This window comes from Crinia signifera, chromosome 2 (genome assembly GCF_055691185.1).
Source record: "Crinia signifera chromosome 2, ASM5569118v1, whole genome shotgun sequence".
NCBI lineage: Eukaryota > Metazoa > Chordata > Amphibia > Anura > Myobatrachidae > Crinia > Crinia signifera.
Genome location: NC_139218.1, coordinates 49,155,784 through 49,176,091, shown reverse-complemented (window position 1 = coordinate 49,176,091; position 20,308 = coordinate 49,155,784). Strand labels below are relative to the sequence as shown.

General features: G+C 44.2%; 1 protein-coding gene across 2 annotated transcripts in view; it reads right to left on the bottom strand.

The window, feature by feature from the left end:
• The window catches only part of ACOT9 (acyl-CoA thioesterase 9), a 32,164-nt gene extending 16,838 nt beyond the window's left edge, over nt 1-15,326 (bottom strand). The window contains exons 1-8 of one of the 2 annotated variants that reach the window (XM_083172004.1): nt 15,172-15,326; nt 13,416-13,513; nt 7,211-7,237; nt 3,617-3,662; nt 2,954-3,124; nt 2,825-2,862; nt 1,719-1,802; nt 879-982 (exon numbers count right to left, since the gene is read on the bottom strand). In XM_083172004.1, the coding sequence (XP_083028130.1) occupies nt 879-982; nt 1,719-1,802; nt 2,825-2,862; nt 2,954-3,124; nt 3,617-3,662; nt 7,211-7,237; nt 13,416-13,513; nt 15,172-15,188 (585 nt within the window). In that variant the 5' untranslated portion in view covers nt 15,189-15,326. The remainder of the gene's footprint in view (nt 1-878; nt 983-1,718; nt 1,803-2,824; nt 2,863-2,953; nt 3,125-3,616; nt 3,663-7,210; nt 7,238-13,415; nt 13,514-15,171) is intronic. The other variant, XM_083172005.1, reaches the window with a different exon arrangement.
• Nucleotides 15,327-20,308: the final 4,982 nt, after the last annotated feature.

Genomic DNA, 20,308 nt, shown 5'->3' with positions numbered 1-20,308 from the left:
CGCTGTACAGAGAATATTTGAACAATCGCATCAGTCCCTGCCCCAGTGGAGCTTACAATCTATTTTCCCTACCACATGTATATGCACACACAGACATTCCAGGGAGGAAACCGGAGTACCCAGAGGAAACGCACTCAAGCACGGGGAGAATATACAAACTCCGCACAGTAAGGGCCATGGTGGGAATCAAACCCATGACCTCAGTGCTGTGAGGCAGTAATGCTATAACCATTACACCATCCGTACTGCCTAACTCTAGGTCCACTTGGATAGTAAAAGATGAAATTTCCATGTTCCATGTTTCCATGTTGAGCTATTCCCTGTGTTGACCATATGACCATGTCGTCCTAAGGTCTGTCAACCAATACCGGTAGACCTATTGACGGTCGACTTTATTACTGTCGACTGCATTCTGTAAGGTGAGCTTGCATGAAAGCAAGCAAAAGGTAATGGGCCAGATGTATCAAGCTTCAAAAAGCGATAAAGTGGAGAGTGATAAACAGCCAGCCAATCTGATCCCAACTGTCATTTTTCAAATCCAGCCTGTAATATAGTAGTTATGAGCTGATTGGCTGGTAGTTTATCACTCTCCACTGTATCACTTTTTGAAGCTTAATACATCTGGCCCATAAAGTGGCGAGCTCTATAAAGCAGGGGACAAACTAGGTTAGTAATGGGAAGTTCTCTCTGATCATGTACCTCCAATGGGGAGGTGTGCAACTTATATACCCTCTGTCATGTTGGGGTCAATTCACTAAGATGGGAGTTCTATTGCAGATGGGATGTTACCCATAGCAACCAATGAAATTCTATTATCTTCTAACTGCAAGACAGACATGTTAGTTAAACTCGAGTATGATCATTTACATGTTACATACCTGTAACATGTGCATTTTAACTTCCATGGATGTTTTCCCAACCCAGGACACATGGCCTGTCAGCTTTATGTCACAGTCGGGATAAATGATCTTTTTCCGGAAATCTGGAAGACACAAATGCTTATTCACTAAAGAGGGAAAGGCCTAGGTGGCTTCACTGTGCAGAGACCCCTGTGCCGCTCACTTTACAGCGTGGTCATAAGGACAACGCCGTCATGGCACTCCTATGTGGCTCACATATGGCCTTATTCTAGTTCACTCTGACAAAATCCTTCTTAGATGGACAAAACCATGTGCACTGCAGGTGGGGCAGATGTTAGTTGTGCAGAGAGAGTTAGATTCGGGTGGGGTTATACTTCAAAGTGAGATCTATATTGCAGTGTAAAAATAAAGCAGCCAGTATTTACCCTGCACAGAAACAAAATAACTCACCCAAATCTAACTCTCTCTCTGCACATTTTACATCTGCCCCCCTGCAGTGCACATGGTTTTGCCCATCTAAGAAGGATTTTGTCTGAAAGCGTGAACTAGAATAAGGCCCAATGTGACAGTGCGGCCAAACGCTATTCATCTTTGCAAAGCCCCTGTTGTCTTTGGGAATGTATCATCCACATTGCTGGATAGAACATAACTGGTCAAGAAACATTAGATTACAGGGAAATGTAGGTAACCAAAGCACAGAATGCCTGATACAGGATATGGGAATACTTATTTCCCACCATTAATGTGTGCCACCAACCTCTGTCCCCCCAAAACATCCATCAGAATCTCATCTCCCTTCAGTGTCCAATACACACATTAAGAAACAGAAAAAGAAGGAACGGAACAGACACAACTCACCAATCTTGTCCACCAAGGCAGTGACTATGGACAGAGGGGAGGTGTGACGAGATTCAGCCTTTGTGTGAGTGTAACAGATGAGAACTGGCATAGAAAGGGTAAAAAACCATTCAGTTGGAAATTGCAATTAAGATGACTGTACATGAGATTTTATGATGGGGGTTTCTCAGACCTGATCGCTGCTCTGCTAAATTGCAGAGCCCTGCGGTAAGGTATGCGCCACCCCGCCAGAGTGAAATCTTCCCCTGGTGCAAGCTTGCAAATTGCTTAGCATGGCTTGTGAGAAATAGCCAGATTGATGATTTTCTGCAAGTCCATTGGCAAGCCGTGCACCATGGAACGATTCTTCCAGTATGTGCAGCCGGCTGCGATAGAAGAAGTCAGATCAGGGCCAGAGTTGACTTTACACGCCTTCCCCTCAAACGCCTGCGTTTTCCCTGACACTCTGACAAAACGGCCGGATACCACCCCCAAATGCCGGCTTCCAGTCAATCAACTTGCATAGAGCCAGCGATCAAAAAAAGGTAGAAGGATTTTATCGCAGGATGGCTTCGTGCATGTGTACTATTGGCCATGCGCATGCGCAGCTTACTGATAATCGCCTGGCCTTCCAATTTGCAGCCGTGCCACCAGGTCCGAATAACCCCCTTTGTCCGGCTATCTTTCCTTTGCAGTACAAGCTCGGGATATGATGTTCTGCAGGAAAATTAGCATGCCCAAAAACAAAATACCTTGAAGTGTTTGTACAAGCTTTTAATGCAACTATGTTATGGAGGATTGGATCTGCAGGCAGCCTGGCCCTATACGCTTGTCCAGGCAGCAGGCTGTACAAAGGATTCACAATTTCAACAAGGTTGCAAAAAAATTGCTCACTCTGCACAGAACGCCATTATGACAGCGACATCTATGGGAATAGATCCAAATTGGAAAGGTTACTGCAGATGACAGCAGCTCACTTAGACCACTGAACTCGACCTGATTTACTCTACAAATAATGGTCTGGCGAATAGACTGGGCAGAACTTTCAGACAATATTGGAAATGACTGGCCACTAAATTCTGCAACGAGAACGTGGTTGTATTAAAAGGTATGATTAAATATTGTACCTCCCAAGCTGTCCAGATCTTCAAGGATTCTACCAAACCTACAAAAAACATAGCAACATTTACATAAGAGAATCGAGACAATTTTCCAACAGGTTAACAACAACCTAATAACATGTAATCATTGGTTACCGGACATTATTGTATACATTCAGGTATTTTTCCCGCAGCTCAGGCTCGGTACCAAGCGGCAACATGACCTCTATGTAACTGTCCTTCATCCTGCGTGGGGGGAGATCTTGTTGCTTGCTGGCTAACAGGGTCTGTAGCGTCTTCCTATCCTCCATGGCTTGAACATGATCTCTATCAAAAAGCAGAAGTTTTTAATAACAACATATCATAAATATCCTACTTTACCGAGGGCATCTGAGGGACATTGGGGGAGAGGGTTCTGATGGCATCTGGGAGGCATGGGGAAAAGGTTCAATGGCATCTGGGAGGCATGGGGAGAGGGTTCCGATGACATCTAGGAGGCATGAGGAAATGGTTCAATGGCATCTGCTAGGCATGGGCAAGGGGTCTGATGGCACAAGAGCGACATATGGAGGGGATCTAATCTAATCGAGAACATATTGTTAAGGTGCATCCCAACGCACAGTTCAATGTGCTGCACATACTATAACTAGCTTCGGATCGCAACACACACAAATCGCATGCGATGCGATATAGCCCAAAATGCATGCGATAATCTGGACTAAGTAACAATATATATTTTTTATATATTTATAATATATTTTTGGTCTCAGTAACATAGTTTGGCCACAGCAGAGGTCTTACTACATTGATGGACTATACCTCCAGTTTGTAGAGGCTCCAACTATCTCCCTCAGTTTATTCCGCACTGAAATGAGAATCAGACAGACATTGTTACTGGCTAAAACAAATAATGTGCAGAGGTCAGCAAATCTGATAGACACGCAAACGAGGAAAAGAGGAGCAAGAGAAGCAGCGTAACCCTTTACCAAGCAACATCTCCCAATCTATCTGAAAAAAAAAAAGCAATAGAGAACTTTTTGTATTCTAAAGTAAAAAATAAACTGGAAATATTGGAGATATGGTTTAAAACGGTCTGAGTTGTATTTTATGCAATATTAGAAATAAGAATTGTTAAAAAGGTCACCTTAACGATGTGAGCCCTGATCTCAACATCATCAAGTCTGTCTAAAGGCAACCATACACTAGGCGGTTTGGGCACGATTTCACCCATTCCGGTATAGAAATGGGGGTAAATCTACCCAATTCGCAAGTGCATGACATTCAAACAGATCCGCTGTGCGGTCCCATGCACATCGGATCGGAGGACAGATGGGCAGTCGTCAGCGGCACATCACGGGTGCTAAGCACCAGCGATGTATCACATCTGATACGGTGCAGTGGTGAGAATTTAAAAATCCTATTCGAAAGACCGGCGGCCGCTGATTGGCCGAGAGCTCTCTCAGCCAATCAACGGCCGCCCAGTTTTTTTTTTAAATAAGATTTTTCAATTCTGCTGCCCCCAACTGCAGCTCATGCAATGGATCGCATCAGATTCATCACATGTAAAAAAAAAAAATGGCACATCAAGTGCCAAATATTCGTGAGCTTACTAAGGGAAAGCTCAGGGGAAATCTGGGCCAACTTGTCCTTAGGATTTGAGCAAGCCTACATCCACAGATCTGTGCTTAGTTCTTCAAGATGTTTGGAACAACCTTCCTGCCTAGATCCTTCAAAACTTAGAAGATGCTGTTTTGAGTTCAAAGATTGGCACACTAAATATTGATTAGATTTATTTTCTGTTCATTTACTTTACATTTTGTTCATTGATAAAAAAAACTATTATTAACACCTCTATTTTTTAAAGCATTCTTACTCCGGGCTTAAAGTGGTCATGCAGAGGTGGGGGGACTCATTTATCTATGCCACCTAATTACCCCCCTTCCCTACCCCCATTAGGCAGAGACAGAGCCAGGGATAGTGTTTTGGCATCCCCCTGCAAACTAGAATGCTATTCTGTGAGAATTACTGTGTAAGGCCAATGTGGAGGTAAAAATGTTCCACTTCACCATGAGAGGTGGTGGAACTCAGTTCCACTCTGCCCGTTCCCCCTCACTTTAACCCCTGTTCTTACATGGCGGCATGTTTCCATACCTGCCTATAACTTTTATACAGTACGGATAAACATAATAGAATTCAACGGCGGATAAGAACTTTTTGGCCCATCTAGTCTGCACGTATCCATTTATCATCATTTTATAGGTGACGTTCCCTTCAGCTTAGGGGGCAGACGCTTGATATTTTACAGTAAGTCTGATATTTCCAAGTAACTAAAAAATATTTCCACTGTCTTACTTAGTAAATATGTAGTGTTCAGAAGCACCAGATCAGAGAGTGACACTCCAATCAGGACACAGGAACTGCACGGGCTGTGACAAGTGCTGGGTGTTATACCCAGCACCTGTCACAGCCCGTGCAGTTCCTATGTCCTGATTGGAGTGTCACTCTGATCTGGTGCTTCTAGTATACTTTGGTCTGTATCTTAGTGCTGAACTACAGACAAGATTGCTCTGGTGCCTCTATCACAATTTAGTCTGTATCTCAGCACTAAGATAAAAACCAGAGTATACTAGAAGCACCAGATCAGAGAGTGACACCCCAGGCAGGTTTCAGGAACTTCACAGGTTGTGACCAATGCAGAGGGCGAGAATGAAGACTAAATATACATAAATAAATATAAAAAAAACAATGAAAGGTCATGCTCATCGATTATTCCAGTGGATTTCATCCGTGATCTTTAAGGCACCCCAAAATTCCAGGTTTAAAGGTACAGTCATGCTTAAGCACAGATGGTATAACCAAGTTGAGCGAGGTAATAATTAAGTCACCTGTGCTTAAGCATGATATCCCATAAACCTGATCTGTGGGGTTACTTTGAGGACCATGATTGGAAGCCCCATTGGTCAATGGAGTCTCAGGTGATCCCCAACCACTAATGTATGCAAGTAAGCAGCAGCAGCAACAATAGTACCTCCAACCACTTATGAATCAGGCCCACACTGGCAGTGCCAAGCCACCCTATCTGCTCAGAATAGATACAGAAGTAAACAGCACATAAAGCACCAATCAGCACAAAAGCAGACATCACAGCATGGAAATAGTATGGAAACAGCGATTATTCCTGGCAGCCAATTCAGAGCACATGCACCAATGCATTTTGCTTTCTGGTTCTGTTTTGGAAACACCTGATTGGTACGACTGTCAGTTCATTTACATATTATATATAAACTCATTCATGAAGGCAAATAGCCTACATCACCTAGTGTGTACAGGTGATTTGCACACTCACATGCGATTTGGCAAGAAACTTTTTGTATGCTAATAAAGGACGGAACAATATATCATTCCACTGTGTATTCAATTGCGTAGTCATGTATACCGGCAATCAGGATCAAGGAAAATTGACCCTGAAAGCAGCAAGATTGCCGGTCATGCCAGTTTGTACCTGGCTGACAAATGATTCTGAATAATGACTATTATCTTTATAATATTAACATGTTCAAAATGCTGATATTATGCAAGTCTACATTATGAACAGATTAGGCTTGGGCTGTGGTGAATATCACATAATATTGTCGACATTCCGATGACAGGTTGAGCACATTGAAATTATGTCAGGTTCAATGAATGTTGACATAACAGTCAACTTTTTAACCCGGATGACATTCAGACCATGTTGACATGATGTTATGCCAGTATACCACACCCGGATTAAATGTCAGTGATGAATGTTCTAGGAGTCATTTACAGGTAACATATGTCCTGCATTCCAGTTATCAGGAAGTCAGAGGCGAAACCTACCCCTGTGGTGATCTGTATGAAGGGATGTACTGAGCACACGCGGTATAATACATTTGAGGATAGAATAGGTACAACGGAGAACAATAAATGATCTGCTTTCCTCCATTCCTGATATTCATCCACTTATGCAGCAGGCACACGTCTGACTAACTTCCGAGTCTCCACAGAGATCAATGGCCTCTACGTGGGCGTTTAACGCTCCTCTGTTCACCCATCAGAACCAGGACAAAGTAGAGACTGATTTGAAAATGTACATGTGTTTGTGGCCTAGGATGGGATATGATCAGTAAGCCGGTATTGGGACTAGAGTATTATTCACTTCTGGTAAATGATCAGATTTATTATCGAGCAATACATTCCTCTTCGTGGTTCCATAAGTTGCAGCAGCGCTCCTACGCACGTTTGATTTGATAGCTATAGAAATCCCAGTGTGAGTGATCAGGACTATGACAGTGTAACACTTATCCTAATGTGTCTCATGATCCAGAGCAAAATGCACAGGAGAGGGTGAAAGCAATGTAATGGGCTACAAACGTGCTTTAAGTTACCACACACCATTATTGACATGGACAGATGTGCACCCTGTAAGGAAAGATAGATTTTATACAAACACGGTTAAAAAAAAGGCTACACAAACATTATACATCACATCAAGAAACTTGTAATGTCCAATGGATCCATGAAGGCGCTGATGTAGAGTGAGCAATATGCCGGTTTATGTCATTTGTGTGACTTTGGGGTAAATGTATGAAGCGCGGAGAGTGGTATCTATCAAGTAGAACCGTTATGTGCACTAATACCGCTTCTCCCCCATGTAAGAAGGAGCCCGGTGTGCGGTAAATGACAGGTGCTGTTATATTAATGATAGCAGGCCGAATGTATGAACAGTCAGAATCGCTGCTGGTTTTGGCTTAGCCAGCAGCAGGCTGGCAAAGCCCTATCTCAACTGTGGGGACAGCGCTGTCCCTGCGGTTGGCTCTGGGCTGTGCTGGAGATCTCGCATGAGTAGCGAGATCCCGCACATGCCCAGTCCAGCCGGCCGGGGGAAAGGAGACGGTGCATCAGTGTAAACTGATGCGCTGTCTCCAGGAGCGGACATCGCCAGAGGGTGGAGTTAGCGCTCCCCCGCTTCAACAGATCTTGATGTCCCTTCCTGCTCCGCCTCGTTAATGAGGTGAAGCAGGAAGTATTATAGCGGCGTGCTATGCGCCGCTATAATACATCTGCCCCACTATGTGCAAGGTGATATTGCACCAGCCAATCAGCTACAGTATGTAAATTGATAGTTAGCACGCAGCTGATTGGCTGGTGCATTATCACCATGCACATAATGTTTTTTTTTTTTTTATGGGGATAGATAGTTAGATACCACTTCTCCAAGCTTCATACATTTACCCCTCTGCTCCATACATTCAAAGAAAATTGGCTACACTCATTTGTTGCAGTGCATATTACTCCTCGATAGGTGGGAAGTGGGTTTCTCTAACATAGGCAGTGTACATTATGGTACGATAACAATAGAGTTAGTGTATTGGGATATGGAGGAGGGCTTTATGTTGTTTAGCTGGTTGTGAGAGTGAATAAATTCTTTCGTATTAAGTCTTTGTCATTTGTTTGTGTCAGCTGTTGGCTTATGGCCAGGTTCAGAAAGGCCATGTGGTTTTAAGGGTAGTTGTGTTGTTTCCCTGGGGTGCAGCCCATGCCCTGGAGATATCTAGGGGTGGATATGAGTTTGGCAACACCAGACCAGGTGGGTCCTTTGCCTCAAGATGATAACGATGGGGGAGGAGTTGACCTCATCTGCTTGTTATGTTGTCACCAAATGGGTTGGGCAGATGGCATTTGCCCTTCTGCAGGTTTTTGTCCCCATAAGGGGTTGGGCAGATGGCCTTTTCCCTTGCAAGTGGTTGTCCCCATAAGTGGTTGAGCAGATGTCTTTTCCCCTTGCGAGTTGTTGTCCTCGTAATGGGTTGGGCAGATGGCCTTTCCCCTTGCAAGATGTTGTCCCCGTAAGGGGTTGGGCAGATGGCCTTTCCATTTGCGATCTGTTTGGTGGGGATGGGGTGAGGTGGCTTCATCTTTGCAAATTTGTGGGCAGTTGGCCCGTTTGGTTTTTGTTATGTTATCAATGTATTGCGTTAGCTAGCGGCTACGCCAATCTTCCTCCACCATCATACCCAATTTTAAGTTAAAATCTTAAATCCCCTCAAATAAAAAAGCTGACCTTTTCACGCCAATTGTCCCAGTCATTATTTCTTATACATATATTGAGCTGGTGAGGATGAAGTGTGGTGGGCATCAGCTGAGAGAGAGTTTATGCTCCCATGATACGAATAATGTAATCACATGCTATCATTTTTCAAGATTGTTAAACAAAACTTGTTTTTGTCGTACACAAGACAGGGAGTCGTTTATGTTGTACTAGAGGTCTTTGCAGTTATACTGATGCATGATATCGCAATTGTCTTTCCCATATAAAGTAGGGGCTTAACATGGCCAGAACTGGGATGCAAGTGTAACTAATGCATGTTCTGCTGCAGCCAGACTGTCACTGACAAGGGTGCATCTTGACATTGTTGCCACTTTGCACCTGGTAAGAATTTTGTCTTTTTTTCCAATTAAGCCTACAATTTATGGGCACAATTATGGCCAACTCTGCATCAGCCTCAAAATGATAACAATATGTTTCCATGCTTGCTGCCCAATGCCAACCAGTGATAACCTGATGTTCTCTCTTTCCAAAAGTACATTGCTGCCAGCGGCTTCAGGACTGCCTAGAAACCCAGGTCTCTTTCCCTCAGAACATGACTTTTATCCAAGCTTAGTCACATCTACAAGGGTTAAGGCACCATATGAAAGTTCGGTCACAGCAGGAGACCTAGGCGTTCCTGCTTTCATTGAAATCCAAAAGGGCATTTGAGAGCACCACCTTTTTACTAGACAGCTGGAGCTAGGGTTGCCACCTCATCCCTTTAATCCTGGAGACATATTAATTACACAGGTTCTGTGGCTGATTAAAAAAACACAGTTGGAATGAAGTCTGATGGCTGTTTAAAAAAAAAAAAAAAACTGTTGAAATTGAGTCTTGAAGTGAGCCAGCCACAGAACCTGTGTGATTAATATGTCTCCAGGATTAAAGGGATGAGGTGGTAACCCTAGCTGGAGCAGAGGGGTTGGTTATGGACAACCATTGGACTACATGCTGGCTAGATGGCGTGCATACTTATAGTTCAAAGTAACTTTCGAATGCCTATAGACAGCATAAATTTAAATTAAATCTCTCAAACCGCTATAAAACAAATCTACTACATATAAAATTGTAAGCTTAAGAAATCATTAAAAAGCAGTATCAAGAACAGAATTTGGTAGCAGATGAGGATATTATTCAGTAACTGGACCTCAGATTGATCCACATATTTTCCTATAGCCTAATAAGGAAACTTAAAGTAACTTTAAAACTACCCGAGTACAGATGAAGGCATCTTACTGAGGATTCATCCTGGGCCTCATTTAGGGTGGAACTCTATAAACCAGAGAATATAAGATGACGTCTGATTCCACGCCTGCTAGTGCTTTGTGATAGAACAACATGCGTGGGTGTGACGACGTGCAGCACCTGTAATTTAATACATGCAAAAATAATGGAACACAAAAACAGCTACTTAGCACTGCAGGCATTATCACTTTTGTCTGGCAGAACACTGTGTTATCTGTGCTATAATTGTATGTTCTCACAAGTACATTCTCCAGCCTTGTGCGGGAATAAGGAACATAACTGTAGGCATAATCATCTATTACATCATCCAGATGACATAACATGGCTTCAGCTACACCCGGGCCTTGCTGTATCATCCCAGTGATACAGACTAGATGGAAGTGCATCATTATTTAGATTAATTAGGGCCAGCTTAATGTCTGCCTATCACAAAGTTAAAGGTGTAGATGAGGAAGTCATCCTTGTTGTACTTTACTTAATACAGGCAGTGGCTGTGGAACTTCTAAGATGCCACATCCACATTTTCACTTGAGGGGCTGGAAAGTGGGTGGCAGTGTGGGTTTGAGAAGGGGGCGAGGACACTCTTGAAGTTTTGCCTAGAGCAGGCATGTCTACACTATGGCCCTCCAGTTGTTGCGAAACTACAAGTTCCATCATGCCTTGCCACACATTTGCTATTAGGGAATGCTAAAACTATGGCAAGGCATGCTGGGATGTGCAGTTTTACAGCTAGAGGGCCACAGTTTGGACATGCCTGGCCTAGGGTATTGGGAAGCCTTACACCAGTCTTGGTGCCACTACATTATTAACACCCAAAAAACTGTGCCATAATAAATGTTATATAGGGGTTGTGATGAGGTGTGCGTTATCTCACACAAAATAATTCCTAATGTTTCATAGTTTACAAAGCACAAAACCTTTACACCAGCCCCTGGACTGCTTGTGTAATAGTGAATCTAGTTGGAGAGTTATCAAACCTTTTAAAGAGGGAAAGTAAAGTTATTGCCCACAGCAACCAATCTTTTATCTAGTATAACTAATAAAACTGATGTAACTGGTTGCAGTGTACAACACCTTGGGCCAGATGCACTAAGCTTCAAAACTGAGAGTGATAAAAAACCAGCCAATCAGCTCCTTCCTGACATTTGTAAAACCCAACCTGTGACATGGCAGGTAGAACCTGATTGATTGGTTGGTTGTTTAGCACTCTCCATTTTATCACTTTTGAAGCTTAGTGCATCTGGTACCTTGTCTGTTGATCTTTAGAATTGTACATCTGCCACAAAGTCTGTAAACTGCACAGTAACAGGGACGGATGTGAATGAGAATTCTCTGTAATGCGAGGCGTAATAAGTTGGCACTGTATAAATAGAGGTTAGTGATAGAGCCTACCCACCTACACTAAGCTCTCTAGACCAAATGTAAATAGAATACAGATATAGAAACATTTGCATATTTGAAAAGGTTAGAACTGATGTTAGAAGAAAAGAAAAAAAAAACCCTTACTGATTCCTGTACTCATCAATCCAGGTATCAAAAGGAAGCCACTGCCAAATATCCTATCATTGGTGCCTTTCTTCTTTTTTTTCAGGCTCAGTGTGACAACTCTTTACACACTTCACTATCAGTAGCTCCCTTATACAGAGTATAAGTAGTTTCACTATCAGTAGCTCCTTTATACAATCTCTTCCTATTATAAATTGCTCAAAACATCTATAGTGGTCTACACATGGGGAGATCGCTCAGAAAGATCACTCAGCACACAGCACTGCACAGGGCTGTGTGTGCTGAGCTATCTGTCAGGGCTAGTGTACTCCGGTGAGAATACTGTCCCTGACCGGCGATGGAATAGATTTATTTGCCATGCTGGATATTAATCTCCAGGTGATAGCAATGTGCAGGGACACGGATCGCTATGCCCCTACACACGGAGCGTAGGGGCATTTTCTAAGCGATCTAGTAAGATCAAATGAAAGGTCCTGAAATCAACCTAAGTGTAGGCCCCATAAGGAATACTTCTCTTTAAGGACAGGTCTGGCCCAATGGTTGGAACATTTCCCTTCCTTATCTACTGATGACCTCCTTCATATGATACTGTACTGTATCAATACCTTCCTGATAGCCAAATTTACAGAGCAATATCTTCATATTGTCCTGCGCATACTACAGAGCAATATCTTCATATTGTCCTGCGCATACATCTCTCCATCTAGGGGATTCCTTATGGGTTTACGGGTGAGCCGCGCTTGCCACTAATGTAACAAAAACTTCAGCAGAGCCTTAGGACTTCCTTTGGTCTCGCCCTTTTGTTAAATGATTTTTTTTTTGCAAAGTTTTGGGGTTTTACTATTAGTAAGATATGCCCCGCTTACTCCGGAGAGGGCAATTTTGGGTCTCCAGGAATCAGAATTTCAAGAACATTGAGTTGCTCTTACCAATTGCAACTGCTGCCCATAAAAATGCTATGGATACAGAAAAACTTGCCAACTCTTCAAATGGTAAAAGAGGAACGCTGTTTAATTTTTCATATGGATTGGTTGGAGGTATCACTTCGTGCAAAAGAAAATTTTGCTACCTGAGAGTTTCATGGAGGTTCTTCCCATCTACGGTATATTAAAGAAGCAATGTGTACATTTGTATATTAATAGATCTAGTTTCTGTTATTTTCTCTTCTGCTGTTATTTGTGCTCATATACTGTTATTTCAGAAGTTTAGATTGATGTATTGTCACATAATGAAGCTTCAATAAAAGATAAAAAAGAAAAAAAAAGGAAAGAAGGAAAAAATTGTTAACTTACTCCCTCTAAAAAATCTCTTCTAGAATCAAAGAAGAACAAAAGTAATATAATTTTTTTAATTGTGAAAACTGTCAGAAATTCCACAAGATTCCAGTTAGCAGCTTTGGCATGTTATCACATGATTACACCCAAATGTCACACTTTGGGCCTTATTCTAGTTCACTCTTAGAGGCAAATTCCTTCTTACAGTAGCTGGACAAAACCATGTGCACTGCAGGGGGCAGATCTAACATGTGCATAGACAATTAGATTTGGGTGATGTTTTTCTTCAAAGTGATATCTATATTGCAGTGTAAAAATAAAGCAGCCAGTATTTACCCTGCACAGAAACAAAATAACTCACCCAAAACTAAATCTCTCTGCACATGTTACATCTGCCCCCCTGCAGTGCACATGGTTTTGTCCAGTTAAAAAGGAATTTGCCTCTAAGAGTGAACTAGAATAAGGCCCTTTATCCTACATTTACCTTCCGTCATGTCTGGTAGTGGGCCCTTAGAGTGCATTGTGCTGGCTGACATCAGAGATCTACTGAGAAACCGTGACATCTGACTGGTCACACCAAGTCTGGAAAACAAATAAAAAGACCAAGAGTGAGACAGCATAAGAAAATGACTGGCTTGTGAGAGTAGACATCAGGACAGGAGGTTATACTCGGGGAGGGGTGGGTTACAAACCATGCTGCACTGCAGGTGGGGCAGATGTAACATGTATAGAGAGAGTTAGACTTGGGTGAGTTATTTTGTTTCTGTGCAGGGTAAATATTGGCTGCTTTATTCTTACACTGCAATTTAGATTTCAGTTTGAACACACCCCACCCAAATCTAATGCTCTATGGGGCACATTTATTATTGGACTGCATATGCAATGCAATCTGGGCACCATTTACCATCCAGGATAGCATTGTAATATTCAATTATTTTGGGTGAATGTATCATCCTGAAGATGCAGAAACAGGGGATTGTGGGGTGCTGGGGGGCTGCGCTGTCCCCCTGGCTGACCCCGCTGACTGCCCTGCCGGTAGTGTGATCTGTATCTCATAGGCTACAATGGGACCCACTGCGATTCTCCCCGATGTTGTTACATCGGCCAGCTTCACATACCCAATAGTAACCTATGGGCGATGCGACTGGGGCAATGGCAATTCCTGCTGCAGTCCCACCTACATACATTCTGGGGATACTAAACATTTGCATCTAACCCCCAAAAATGGGTGTTTTTCGGGGAATTATTGGCAAATAGTATATGATAAATGGACCCCCATGCATTTTATATTTTCCCCACTAGCAGTGCAGCATGGCTTTGTCCATCTGCAAAAATTGCATCCTTGCGATCAGGTCTGAATTAGGCCCTATGGCCTAGGGATGCAGTACACTAATTCGGGTACCTTGCTCAAACCTACAATTTGACACACACAAAAAAAAAAAAAGGGTCAACCTTTTTTTGCATGTCTACCTAGACACTTGAACCAAACACCAGAAGTGTAATCCTGTCCACCACCCCATAACTGAACCTTAGGATGACAGATAAGCACAATTTGCTTAACTGACTACATTTCGTATCTTCAATGCAAAGATGATGCCAGTTTCTGACTGAAAAAGTTTGGGAATCACTGAGCTACCGGATTATGAGACAGAGGCAAAATGGAAAGCAGGAAGATCCGTAATGTGGTAATAGATTAACTGGAAAGCAATAGCTAAATGCTGAAGGTTTACTTTTGTTTGAATTGTATTCATGTAAATTGTCATTCTCTTCATTAAGATGCATGATATTGGAGGTAGATGTGGGATACTGAGCATAGGTAGGATGTCCCACAAAGTGGCACAGTCACACATGTATACTGTATATGCAAACAGCATTCAGGCGTAAGTACTGTCAGAGACTCACAGTCACACATTCCTGTGCAACCCAACCACAGAGCAAGCAAGCACAGTACACGCCCTGCACAAAAACTGACTATATGCCATCATCCCTGCCCTTCCTGTTCCTCAGTGCTCCCACTACCCTATTGTCACCATTACCAGCTATGGCTAATGGTATAAAAACTTCTACATAGTCTTCACTGTATGTTATTGCACAAACTGCACAAAACATGTAATAGCAGCTGCCTCCTGGGCTTCAATACTCCACTTAGGGCTGTGGCATAACTGGCAAGACATATACATGGCAGCATGCTATGCAATATATGTATATATATATATATATAGACTGTACAGTACTTCTACCTGAACGTGAGCAGCATATTGCGCTATATGGTGTCACACAGTGACGGAGCTGAGCCAGCCTCTTCTGCAGCACAGTATATACTCTGTCTCTGTAATACACAACAGCAGCAGCAAGTTACTGTCAGGACACACCCACGTGTTCCCTGCCAATCTAGGCCGGTCCTCCAACACCATAGATATGCTGGGGCAGAGCGTCTGAATGCGAAATGTCATTGTTGTGAGAGGGGGGGAACCATGGTTGTTTTAACCCCGTCACGACCATACCTGGGATTCACCTCTGCTAATAGCATTAAACATTATATGCTAGTAGAGATAGTATTATTGTATGCATCCCAACACTGTAAAAAAAAAAATAACAAAAATTGTGACATAACTTTATCAGGCTGTGGGTTCTCTATACATGATTAGAACACTGGAACTGATTAAGTTGCTCTCATTATGCATTAAATACATCCCAATATATATTTTTTATGTAAAAATGATGTCCCTGTTAGCAAAATGACAACACTAGAGTGGGACACTCATGCACAATAACTCTTATATTGTATCTTACAAATATGTCTAGTCCATACTTGCCTACTTTTGAAAACTAGTTTCAGGGAGAATATAGTTGGTAGTAGAATTTTACACAGCGCCCCATTGAGGGGGCGTGTCATACTCCACCCAAAGGGCGTGTCTATTTCCATATATGGAGAGATTGTGAAAAGAAATTGTAAACATGGCACCTAGAACAGGGTTGCCGACCCTCCCGGAATTTCCGGGAGTCTCCCGAAAATCGGGTACCCCCTCCCGGCCCCCCGGAAGGGTGGGCAACCCTCCCGGATTCAGGGAGACCCCCGCCGACCCCCGGATCGCGGCATTAAAATGCCACAATCCTCCGGTCTCAGAGGAGGGGGCGGAGCTAAAACGGCACAATCGCGTCATTTTAGCCCCGCCCCCTCCACGGAGATATGCGAATTTGATGCTTTAATAGCATGGGGCGGGGCTTAGTGATGTCACTCGTAAGCCCCGCCCCCTGAGCGGCTTCTGAAACTCTCCTCTCCGGGCTTCTCCCGGAGAGGAGAATCTTATAGTCGGTAACCCTGACCTAGAAGCGTGGGTGTGTACTGCTACATCTGAGAGGAATATTTTAAAATGACTTATATACAAATGTAGATGAGCCCCAAAGCAGTTAGTTTATACTTGGTGAAGTGCTGGGAAATGGTGCTGATTGCTGATGATTCAATGTAATTGTATCTAGCTCTCATTCCTTTTTCCCCCCAAAATGCTACAGTGTAATGTGGACTAAGTAAAATGAGGGAGATTGCTAGACTAATGAGGGAGAGAGGGAGATTGCTGCTATATCAGGGAGTCTCCTGCAGAATGCAGGAGGGTAGGCAACTATGGTATAGTCCCAGGGACTAACATGGTCATTAGGTCGACAACTAAAAGATAGACAGTCAATAAGACTATTCGTTGACAGGCCATAAGTCAACACATAAAAAGGTCAACATTGTGAAAAGGTCGATGCGTGCAATATGTCGATATGGGAAATTTCGACATGAAAAACGACGACATGAGTTTTTCCCTTTTTTATTTTTCCCCATGTGGTTTTTCATACTTTACTATCCAAGTGGACATAGACTAATGCAGCCCACACACGCACCGATTCCAGCGTGCGTTGTGGGCTTAACTAGCACACACAGCATCGCATCGTATGCCTTGTGCATACGATGTGCATGCGATGCGATGCTGTGCTAGAAAAAGCTAGTACAAAAAGTATGTGCAGCACATACGTTTTGTACTGTACGATGAGGTGCCGCGGGAGCGCGCACCCCATCGTACAGCATCGCACCGCCGGCATCGGCGCGTGTGTGGGCTGCATTAGATCAGTGTGTAGCTAACCCTAGCCCTCGAGAGCTACCAACAGTGCACATTTTCCAGACAACCTAGCTGCTGCACAGCTGTAATCATTAATCACTGACACATTTTAAAAGATACACAGATGGAGCTAATTAGCTCACTTGTGATTCTGGCCCTTATTCTGATCGGTGCGGCCGGAGCCGATTATGCGGCCAGGACCGTGCGTGCGAAACCCCGCCTTCCATACGGATCGCCAACTCCGTCCGTATGCGGTAAGAAGCTGTCCGAACGGACCGCACGTGTATTTTTTACGGAATACGCCTCCTCCATCTAAGGGAACCTCCCCCATCATTCGATGGTCGCAGACCATCGAATGCAGGACCGAGTGCTCCACCAGCACCCGCAACCTCAGACCACACTGACATTTTTCCGTGCAAAAGCAGGGATCTGGGCGGGCAGCTGACATCCGGCGATGTCATATGTCCGCCCCCTACACGTGCATCACGGCCGCATTACCATACGTACGCCCAGCGTTTTCATGGGAACTCCCATGAAACGCGGGGCGTATACATATGGTAATGAGCCCAAATAGCCCTTCATGCCCCTCTCCACCCCCTGTTCGGAGTGTTCACATATCATGCGGAATTTGGCCGTACGCCCCGCTCGCACATGCGCAGAGACGCCTCTGCACATGCGCAGACACAAAACATCGGCGAGCCGAACGCACGCGGATATATCCGCACCGATCAGAATAAGGGCCTCTGTGAGGAGACCTGCAAAACATGCACTGTTGGTAGCTCTCGAGGACTAGGGTTGGCTACCCCAGACTTAGATTATAATAGTGTGCCGAGCACAGCGAGGCACCGTGCCTGAAGCATGGCGAGGGAGCTTGGGACGCGGTACACGTCAATCTTTCAACCATGTCGCCCTAAGGCATGTCGACCTTTTCCTGTGTCGACATATGGCCTGTCAACCAATATTGGTTGACCTATTGACTGTCGACATTCTTACTGTCTTACTGTCAACCCTATGACCCATACGCCTCAGCCTTCCTTTCTATGACACAGATGTATTCCCCAAGTTGTGTCAGGGCTAATCATATTGACGCGGTCAACCAGCACGTTGTACGGGCCCGATTTCTAATGGGTAGCAGTATTTTTCTGCAGAAAAGTGGGGTCCCTTGCCGGAGGCTGCAGGCTAACAATGCTTTGATCAATACATGAACTAAATCTCCACTGTTTATTATTGTCAGTTAATATCGTGAGTGCAAAGCCCCTGTGATTTCTGTTTAATCAATGTGGTCACAAACCATTCCCACGGATTACCAATGCTGCAGGCGCATTTCTGCGCATGTGCAGACGTAGGGTGCGTGCACCCACGGCAAACTTTCGGTTCGCCGGGTGCACACACCCATGGCAGCGTGCGGGGAGGCGGAGATGGGCGGCGGGTGCCGGGCTGCTCCATTACCATATGGAAACGCCCAGCGTTCCATGGGCGTTCCCATGAGAACGCTGGGCGTTCTCATGGTAATGAGGCAGTGACGCAGGTGCTGGGGGCGGGTAGCTGACATCACCGGATGTCAGCTGCCCGGCTGTATCCGCGCCAGCGTATACGCATATGTAAGTAACTTAAAAGTCACTTATATATATGCGTGCACGCTAAACATCATTTAATGGGCGGCGACCATCGAAAGATGTGAGCGGTTACCCGAGGCATGCGAATGGATGTTTATGCAAAACATCCATTCGCAGCCTGTGCGGGTGAAGCCGCACTTCAAGGGGGCGGCGGGTGGGCGTTCATTCACCGGGCGGGGTTTGGTGGACTTGCATGGCTGTGAATTCGCAGCCTTGTGAATCAACCAGAATAACCCCCATAGAAACCTGGAATTTGACGGCAGATAAAAACCACTTGGCCCATCTAGTCTGCCCCTTTTTAAACATGTTACCTCAAACCATTTTTTATCCTTATTTCTTTGTAAGGATATCTGGGCAGTACGGACGGTGTAATGGTTAGCCTTACTGCCTCACATCGCTGAGGTCATGGGTTCGAATCCCACCATGGCTCTAACTGTGTGGGGTTTGTATATTCTCCCTGTGCTTGCGTTGGTTTACTCCGGGTACTCCGGTTTCCTCCCACAATCCAAAAATATACAGGTAGGTTAATTGGCTTCCAACAAAATGAACCCTAGAATGTCTGTGTGTGTGTGTACATGTGGTAGGGAATATAGATTGTAAGCTCCACTGGGGCAGGGACTGATGTGAATGTGCAAATATTCTCTGTAAAGCGCTGCGGAATATGTGTGCGCTATATAAGAAACTGTTAATAAATAAATAATAAATGTCAATATGCCTATCCCAATCATGTTTAAATTGTACTACTGTATTTGCCTCTACCACCTCTGATGGGAGGCTATTCCTCTTATCTACTACTCTTTCTGTGGAGTAATTTTTCCTCAAATTTCCCCTGAATCTTCCTCCCTCTAGTTTCCGTCCATGTCCTCGTGGGGTGGGGGATCTGCAGGGGCTGAGACAAGCTGTGGGAGGGAGACAAGCTGCGGGGGGGGGGAGGAGAATCATGCTGCGGGGGTTGCACTGCACTGCTTCATACGGTATCTGGACTCATGATAGATTGACTCTACGTCGACAGTCAACTCTATGAACAGAGAAACTGTTGACACACTGGGCTATATTTATAAAGCAGCGCAGGGCCGGCCTTAGGCATAGGCAAACTAGGCAATTGCCTAGGGCATTTGGAATGCCTAGGGGCATCAGCAGCTTCTGCTGATTAAAATGATATGTAGCATGCCTATATTCTGTGTGTGAGTGAGGCTGTATCTGCATTTGAAATAGTGTATTCATGGAAATCACTGTAACATAGCATTCCGTATGCAGGTACAGCCACAGTCGCACACAAAATATAGGCACGCCGCATATCATTTTAATCATCGGAAGCTCCTTGTGTGTGCTGGTCATAACAATGCAAAAAAGACAAATTTTCAGCGAAAAATGCACCCAACGTTAGCAGAACTGGCCAGGAGCTGCATGGCCTATTGAGACAAGATGTATGAGGAAACATCTGTATCCAAGCAGAGGCAAAGGTCACAGTGTTAGCGGCTGTGCGATTGCTGTCTGCGGGTGGGTTGGTTGTGCAATAGTGTTCGGCATATGTGTAAGGGGCATTATGTGTGTCATGTATAAATGCATTACTAATGTGCGACATATGTGTAACAGGCATTATGTGTGTCGTGTATAAGGGCATTAATAATGTGCAACATATGTGTAAGGGCCATTATGTG